At 35.8% G+C, this 9,559-nt stretch overlaps 1 protein-coding gene across 1 annotated transcript in view; it reads right to left on the bottom strand.

Annotated features, from left to right (window-relative positions):
• LOC102830208 (killer cell lectin-like receptor 7-like) overlaps positions 1-9,559 on the bottom strand; it is a 15,677-nt gene that overhangs the window by 4,355 nt on the left and 1,763 nt on the right. Inside the window, exons 3-5 of the mRNA XM_006877364.1 lie at positions 8,084-8,173; positions 5,156-5,298; positions 2,681-2,787 (exon numbers count right to left, since the gene is read on the bottom strand). Of these exons, the coding sequence (XP_006877426.1) occupies positions 2,681-2,787; positions 5,156-5,298; positions 8,084-8,173 (340 nt within the window). The remainder of the gene's footprint in view (positions 1-2,680; positions 2,788-5,155; positions 5,299-8,083; positions 8,174-9,559) is intronic.

The following is a 9,559-nucleotide window of genomic DNA, read 5'->3' as shown; positions in this document are numbered from 1 at the left end:
GCTGACCTTGTTGCTCAAACCTACCTTGCAGTCAAGTGCTTATTCTATATACCATGTGAACTCCTTCAAAATTATAACTCAATATTTGAATTTTTCCTTCAGTTCTTTCATCTTGAGAGATGCCATACATGTCCTTCCCTATTGGTTTACTAACTTCAGGTCTTTGCACATTTTATTGTAACTCTTTATCTTTTCAAACTGCCCTTTGAAATTCATCGTTTAACTCTTTTACTTCATTAATTCTTTTATTCACTTTAGCTACTCTTCTTTCAAGAGCAAGTTTCAGTCTCTTGTGGCATCTATGTAGGTCCTTTCTTTCCTCTGTAAGGCCATTTTGTTTGTTCAGGTATGGTGTAACTTGATATCATCCCCAGCACATCTGATGTTCCATCATTAGTGTTTAATGTGTCCAATATACTCTTGATATTGGTCTCTAAATTTAAGTCATATATTCTCAAGATTGTACTTTTGCTCTTTAAAAAACAAAATTATTGTGAATTGAGTGAAGGTTTATAGACCAGATCATCAGCTTTATATTCAACTGTAATTTTATTCTTGTGAATGTGTTTTAATTTTCTTCAGCTTCAACTTGAACTTGCATATGAGCATTGATGGTCTAATTCACAATCCACCCCTGCTGTTTGTCTGACTGATGATACAGAATTTCTCCATCATCTCTTTTCACAAATGTTGTTGATTTAATTTCTCTGTATTCCATCCACTGAGGTCCACATGTATAGTCACTGTTTATGTTGGTGAAATCCTGGTGTGGCCCTGTGGGCTAAAGCACTGTGGGCTAAAGCACTAGACTGCAAGGTCAATTTGAACCACAAGGTTGGTTATACAGGCTCACTATGAGTTGGGACAGATTCAATGCCACTTAACAACAACAACATTGTTGAGAAAGGTATTTGCAATGATTAAGTTTTTGGTCTTGCAAAATTCTGTCATGTGATCTCTGGCATCATTTCTATCAAGAAATCTTATTTTCCAGCTACCAATTCTTTTTTTCCAACTTTAACATTTCAATCATCAGTAATTATATATGCATTTGGATTGCATTTTTAAAATCAATTTCAGACTGCAGAAGTTGGTAAAAAAATATTCAATTTCTTCATATTTGGCATTAGTGGTTGGTGGGCAAACTTGAATATTAGTAATGTTAACTAGTCTTTCTTGAAAACATATGGATATTATCCTATCATTGACAGTGTTCTACATCAGGACAGATCTTGAAATGTTGTTTTTGATGATAAGTATGGTACTATTCCTCTTCAATTTGTCATCCTTGGCGTAGGAGATATAAAGTTGTCTGATTCAAAATGGCCATTACCAGTCTATTTCAGCTCACTAATGCCTTTATGAATTCCATTTCATCTTTGATGACTTTACTTTGTACTCACACTTCAAATATTCCATGTTCCAATTATTAATGGATATTTGCAGTTATTTCTTTGCCTTTTCAGTCATGCTACATCAGCAAATGAAGATATCAAAAGCTTTAGTCCGTCCACATCATTAAGTTCAACTCTACTTTGAGGAGGCAGCTCATCCCCAGTCATATTATGAGTGCCTTCCAACCTGAGTTGCTCATCTTTCAGCACTACACCAGACAACAGTCTACTGCTGCTCATAAGGAATTCACTGGCCAATTCACTTTGGAAGTAGATTTCCAGTTCTTCCTTCTTAGTCTTATATATAGTATAGAAACTCTGCTGCAATATTGGTGGCACAGCTGCCAATACCACAGCAGCATGCAAGTCACCACACTATGACAACTGACAATCAATGCCCATGGAAGAAACAGTCAAGAAATCAACAAAAATGCCTTTGGAAAATCTGCACTTTATTTCATAAAGTGTTAAAATTAAAAATTAAAAAGGATGTTACATGAGGCCTAAGGTGCACCTGACTTAAGTTATGGAATTTTCAATTGCCTCATATGTATGTGTAAGGAGCTCTGGTGGCATAGTGGTTTATGCATTGGGCTGCTAACCACAAGGTCAGCAGTTCAAATCCACAGTGAGGCTTTCTATTCCTGTAAAGATTTACAGCCTCAGACCCTTTAACAGGGTCAATATGAGTCAAGACCTCCTCAACAGCACAAAATGACAAGAGCAAAAACACATGCATGCATGTGAAAGCTAGATAATTAATAAGTAAGATTGAAGAAGAATTGATGCATTTGAATTATGATACTGGCAAAGAATCACCACCACTCATCATCAGTTTGTCATACTGTGGTGACTTACATGTTGCTATGATGCTAGAAGCTACACCAGTATTTTAAACACCAGCAGGGTCACACATAGTGGGCAGGGTTCAGCTCAACTTCCAGACTAAAACAGACTAGGAAGAAGAAGAGACAGACAACTTTCGAATTTCGGCCACTGAAAACCTTATGAATGGTAGAACGTTGTCTCATATGTTGTTACCTTATAACATGTATGAGTTTCACAGCGCACATTACATCCATTACACTTCATCTTTAATGATATTCTTTTAACACTTTCTTACCATTGACTAAGTAAATGATAATGATAAGCAGTTACCATTTACTTATCATTTTACTTATTCTTAGCAATGACCTCTATTTGAAAATAAGAAAAGATTCTTCTTAGATATAATCCTTCCAACTTTTACACCAATTTTAGAGTTTGAATGCATTCCAAGGACTTACAGTCCAGGTGATGTGTCCCTGTTGATCCATTTCCATTCCTTTATTATTACATTATATGATAATCCAATCCAGTAAATATTCTTATAAGCCTGGGATTGAATGAAAACCTATGAATGAAATGAAACAAATTATTTGACTGAAATCCTATCAGTTAGATAAATGAATAAAAGGATGGATTGGACTAGGGGCCTGCAGTTCCCATAACCAGTATTCTTCTATTCTCCACAGCATCCTCCATCACTCCTTATATTTCATTGTTGTTGTTGTTAAGTGCTGTTGAGTCATTTCCAACTGATAGCAACCCTGTGTAGGGTTTCCGAGGAGTGGCGTTATACAAAGTAATTTTCCTAAGTAGATTGTTTATGATAAAATTCACTATAAATCTTATAGAAGATTTAAAATGTGAAAAATGTAAAATCTAAATTCCAACAACAGGGAAGTCTGTTAAATATTTTATGGCACTTTATTCAACTATTAGAAATCTACTCCAGAAAACTACTTAAGGATGTAGAAAAAGGATCATCACATATTCTTAAGTGAAAGAAACGACAAAACAAAAATTTTAAAATAAATGGTGTGTGCATATGTATGTGTACATAAATGTTACATGTGAGGACACAGTAGAACCATCAGCCTCATAAGGGGAACACCTTCTGCATTTCAGGAGTTTGGAGGGGTGAAGGAAAAGAAGGAAGTATTTGAAAGCATTTAGAATGTCCCGAAAGATAGTATGTGAAAAGTAAAGCATTGTGTAATGTCTGATTAAATCACTGACTGCATTTCATCTTATTCTTACGTTTGACTATGAACTGAGTGAAGGTTTACAGAGCAGATCATCAGCTTTACATTCAACAGTTCATACCTCTTTCATCTCAGTGACTGCAATCCTCTCAATGTACATCACCTAGCCCACTTCCTCCCTGGGTTTCCTGTTTCAATTCATCCTTCTTTCCCAATCCTTCTGAACTTTGTCCTTGGATAAATTGTTGTTGTTGTTGTTAAGTGCCATGGAGTCAGTTCCAACCCACAGTGACCTTGTGTAGGGTTTCTGACATCTAAATTGTGTTATTATTTCAAACATGCCATTTTACATATGAATTGCTACAGTGTTTCTAAACTATAAATAGGAGTGTCAGACTAATCTTTGAGAACATTTCTCTGTAAATACACATTTTGTATATGGATAGTTTTTACTAGCAATAAATTAAAAAGATAATTTCAATATTACTGTTATGATAGTTTTGCTTTTTAAAATTCTTTTTGACAAATATTATCAACACTTATATATAATGTCCCCGTTTATGTTCTTCATTATTATATTTTGCATCTAGGGAATTTGACCCAGAAAGGCTTAGCAACTTACCCAACATTGCCCAGCTGGTGGACTTCTGGTGTGGTGCTGTGGGATTAGCATTGGACTGCAGACCACAAGGTTGTCAGTTCAAACCCACCAGCTGCTCCTTGAAAACCCTATACAGGGTCACTACAAGTCAGAACCAACGCGACGGCACTTAACAACAACTTAATAAGTGACAGAGCTGGACTTGCTCTCAGGCAGCCTGGATTCTGAGTTGTTGTTGTTAGTGCCCTCAAGACGGTTCGACCCAGAGCAACCCTGTATAGGGTTTCTGAGAAGTGGCTGGTGAGCTTGAACCACCGACCTTGCAGTTTAAACTGACTTTGCAGTCCAACACATTAACCCCACAGTGCCACACCAGGACTCCAGGTCCTGAGTAACTAACAGTGATTACAAGAAGAGCCTCCTTAAAACCAAAACCCAACCAAACCCATGGTTATTAAGTTGATTCTGACTCATAGCAACCCTACAGGGAAAAGCAGAACTGTCCCAAAGTGTTTCCAAAGGTGTAATCTTCACAAGGAGTCCTAGTGTGCTACTCTAGGATAAGCATGGGACTGCCAGTTGAAACAGTCCACTCCTCATATATCTGAGACAAGGTCGCTATGGATTAGAATCTTAACTATAACAACAGTCTGCTATTACAGAAGCTGATTACTGTATTTCTCTCTCATGGAACAACTGATGGGTTTGAATCCATATTACAAAGATAAATAACTATTGGTTCTTGGGTGCAAATTTTCAAAGGATCAAACACTACATGGAGAGAAAAGCAAACTTATCTGTGGGTGGTTCTCCCATAGATTCTTCAGAAAGGAAGGTAGTGATGGCTAAGACCTAAACCACATCTTAAAGTAGGTTTCCATTTGGGGAATGATAATTATCATTGTAAAAGATCATATGTACTGAATACTAACAGAGTAAGCAGCTGAATCATGTGACTATTAGCAGACAGGATCACCTGGTAGACTTAATTAAACACTTTTTGCTTATACACTAAACCCAAGAGAACGCTGGAGGTCTCTTTATCTGCACTGGCCTCTGTCCTCTACATCTTGAGTCCAAGGGTGCGAGACAGAGGCCAAGAAATTAAAACTGAATAAAATAGTCTATGGTACCAGTTCATCCTCATCATTGATCTTCAAAAGTGATGATTTAGATCTCTGGCAAGTCTGCACACACCGATTCCAGGTTTCAGATTCAGTGGTAAAATAATAACAGGTTACTCCACAACAGGACCACTTTTCTTCATCGAATTTACCTACAATGTATTAAGTAAATTGTTAAATTTCTTGCCATCTGATATTCAGTTAATCAGAACAATATATGAGTTCTCCACAACAAAATAAAATATAAGAGCTATCGATAGTAATAAGAAAAGGCTCATTAAAATTCTGAAGTGCCTTCTAAATAAAAGAAACTAGTTTTTGGAATTATTTTCTTTTCCTCGTATATATTTTATAATATACATATATTTTAAACTATTACTGATCCTTTAATAATAGAGACACAAATTTTTACTAACTACCATTTGTTGTTGTTGTTGTTGTTAGGTGCCATCGAGTCGGTACCGACTCATAGTGACCTTATGCACAGCAGAACGAAACACTGCCCGATCCTGGTCCAACCTGACTATTGTTACCACGCTTGAGTCCATTGATGCGTCCACTAACTACCATACTCACCTACCATACTCATCTACAAATGAGACTAAGTATTCAGTCTCTAAATATGTAAACTCTAAATTCTAAACAAATATTTAATAGTTGTTGAGTAACCAGATCAATTCATTCAATCATCATGCAAAATAACAAAATTTACTTGATAGGATTTAATATTTTTACTCTTTGACTATTTTAATTATATTATCACTCAAAGTTGCACAAAAAAAAAGCCCTCTGGCAAATCTTTTATATGTACTACAGAGAGAATATTCTTCTCACAAACTGATCTGAAATAAAGAAAAAATGGGAACACACACACAATCACCTTTATGGTTAATATGAATAAAAGTCACTGGTGCCCATTTTAGCGTAAGTATATTTTTACTTGTCCATATTTCATGTCAGTAACACAACTGTTGTTGTTAAGTGCCATCAAGTCAGCTCCAACTCACAGTCACCCTGTATAGGGTTTCCAAGGAGCAGCTGGTGAGTTTGGATCACCAACCTGCAGTTCAAACGGACCTTAGAATCCAGTGCTTATGCTATAGTGTCACAATGTTGTTGCTGTTAAGTGCTGTTGAGTTGGTTCCGACCCATAGCGACCCGTACAGAGTTTCCGAGGGTGTAAATCCTTACGGGAGTAGAAAGTCTCATCTTTCTCCCGTGGAGCGGCTGGTAGTTTCGAACCACTGACCTTAAGGTTCGCAGGCCAATTCGTAACCACTACACTACCAGAGCTCCAAAATGATCTGCATTCTAGGGGAACTGACATACTATTTCACCTTCAGAGAGCAGTAGGAATATAAGAACTTGCCACTGAGTTTTTGAAAAGATAAAGTACTTACAAGTCCAAACATGACTGCTGTGTTTTCACCCCCAGGTTTGAAACAAGCAAGCTCCAGCATCCATATTACATGTAAATTAAAGTGGTACAGCAAACCTCTATTTCACTAAATGCATCATAAGTCTGCTTACCAGGTTTTAAGGCTTCTGAAGCAAGAGGAAATAATGCAAATTCCCACAACTGTTAATAAAAATATTATCCACACCTGTCTTTGGCAAAAACTTTGATGAGATTCCAGTTTTTCTATGGCATCTGTTCTTTTTAGTATCAGATTCCACTTTTGGGTCCATTAAGAAACTGCTACTTTGTACAGTGTGGTTGCATTGACTGAGGTTTAGTAGAGTTTCATTCTTGTAATGTTTTTTTTCTTGAATATACTGAAAAACTAAAATTAACAACATAGTACAAAAAGTAATCATAATGTTTAAATATTAAAATTTAAGAAGCAAGAGAAAAGTTCTCAGTTGTCAACCAACATGTTTCATTACTTTAATTAGCAGTATGACAGACAGAAAGTAACACCTCAATAATTGACCATAGAAATGGAAACAGTAAATTTCTCAGAATTAACAACTTAAGTGAATGATAAATAAAATGTATAATAAAACTGTGATGACAATACCTTATCTTTCAGTTTAATTTATGTCTAACAGCTTGCTTTTACCATTTACAAATATTTATCAATGAAAAAAGTAGTCAACTTTTAGCAATACACCTGAATAAGAACATGGAGACTAAGAAATCTGAAGTGATATCATAATTATTGCTGAAGCAAATAGACTGAGAAAAGAAAGTGAATAAGGTCTACATATATAATTTTATTTGCATGTAAGTTATTTTTTATTTTCTTTAAAAGTATTAAAGTAATCAAATAAAAGATGAAGCTTGAATTCAGGACCACGTAACATTCCTTATTAGAAAAACTAGAATGGAAAAAACAATTAGTTGCGGTCAAGACAATTCCAACTCCTGGAAACCCATTGTGGGTCAGAATAAACTGTGCTGCACACGGTTTTCAATGGCTGATTTTTAGAAGTAGATCACCAGACCTTTTATTCCCAGGTACCTTCGGGTGACCTCCAACTGACATTTTGGCCAGTAGCCAATCCCATTTATTATTTGCACCAACCAGGATCCATTCCTATACAAAATCATTCTTTTTATTAAACCTCTTCTTAGTAATACCTAGAGAAAGTGAAATGAAAGCCATTGTTTAAACTGAATAGGTGTTTTTCAAATCATGTTTTATTGAAGATTTGCAAGAATCCAAACTCAGAAGGCAGAATATTATTAAGGCCTGTATCAGAAGCAGTGTTACAAAAGGAGACCGCTCATCATAGCTGCAGTCAATGGAATGAGTATCTAAGAGGAAAATGACACTGTGATGTATGGGGAAATCATCAACAAAGCCAGGAGCCATTTGAGACCTGTCTGATTGCAGCCACGGAAAAACAGATGCAGAAAAGTTAATTTAATTGCTGTGCAATTAGTAAGTACTGTCATTAATCAGGCCAGAAGGATATATTTCAATTACTCACTCGTTGTCCCCAACGCTGCAACTGTCAACAACAGAAGCAAACAGAGGATTCCCAGAGTCACTGCAATGAGACGCCAAGGCACTGAACACTCTTTAAATGAAAAACAAAGAACACAATTATCAGCGAAAAAGTCTGGCTGACTATGAACTTTAACCTGGGGAACCATGTGAATCAAAGATTTTTCTCTAAAAATTGTATTTATAGAAATACGATAACATACAAGTTGATGGGAATTTTTAATCTGAGAGCTACAGTTTTTAAGTTTCACATTTCTGGCATACAGACACATTACAAAAATTCTATATACAGGAACAGTGCAATGGAATTTCATAAGCATCTTCTTGTTGTTGGTAAGTGCCATGGAGTCAGTTCCAACTCATAGCGACCCTGTATCATGTTTCTAAGGAGCGGCCAATGGGTTTGAACCACCAATTTTACAGTTAGCAGTCCAGTGCTTATCCTACAGCATCACACCAGGACTCATCCCTTACAACCTCACAAATGATAGCAGACCCAATAGACATTTATGAGAATCCACACAACCATGAGCACTTCTTCCTACGGCCACAACCAAGCAGGAAGAGGAAAGAAAAAGGCATAAATACTTTTTTAGCCATCAGGTGCAATGATGAGTCTCTGACATGAAACTGAAGATATAATCAAAGTGCATTCTTTAAAACGTTTCTAGACAATAGTTTTCCCTTCATTTCAATCAATAAGAATTTTTTTCTAGGCAATACTATTTTTATCCTACTACTTTTAAGATCGCCAGCATCTGAAAATATCTCTGATTATTATTAAATTACCTAAAATGTGTTCTCAAATTAGAGTTAATATTATTAACATCAAATACTATTATATTTGAAGGTAGAATATTTTTATCTGAACTCTGTCTGCTTCATTTGTCACTAAAATTATGGTAAATATTTAAGATATTTAAAATACCTTTTGCAGGGGTAGAGAAGAAACAACATTGTACTTAATGCATATATTCTATATCTTACACATTTCCTTTTATTTCTCTAGGAAATGTGGTGTCTTTATGAGATTCTAACCTGTCCTTCTCTTTTTAATTCTTTGTTTTTCATATATTGAACAGATTTTTTAAGTATAAATGATATACAATAAACTGGACATATTTTAAATGTACAATTTGATGCATATACCTTATTAATCTCTTGATTTTGCCTTTTAGCATATGTATGTGTGTGTGTATAAATATGTATACATATGCTAAAAAACCCACTGCCATCAAGTCAATTCAGACTCATAGCAACTTTATATAAACTCATTGCCCCCACCAAAGTTTCTTATCCAATCTTTTGAGATTCTGTTAGTTTGATTTTTGTGAAGTGCTGTTAAAGTGGTTCCAACTCCTAGCAACCCTGTATATGGTTTCTGAGGCTTTACGTTTTTGCTGGAGCAGAAAGCCTCATCTTTCTCCTGGGAATGGCTGGTGGGCTCAAATCACTGACC

Source organism: Chrysochloris asiatica, unplaced genomic scaffold (assembly GCF_000296735.1).
Source record: "Chrysochloris asiatica unplaced genomic scaffold, ChrAsi1.0 scaffold00488, whole genome shotgun sequence".
Lineage (NCBI taxonomy): Eukaryota > Metazoa > Chordata > Mammalia > Afrosoricida > Chrysochloridae > Chrysochloris > Chrysochloris asiatica.
This window is presented reverse-complemented; position numbering and strand designations above follow the sequence as displayed.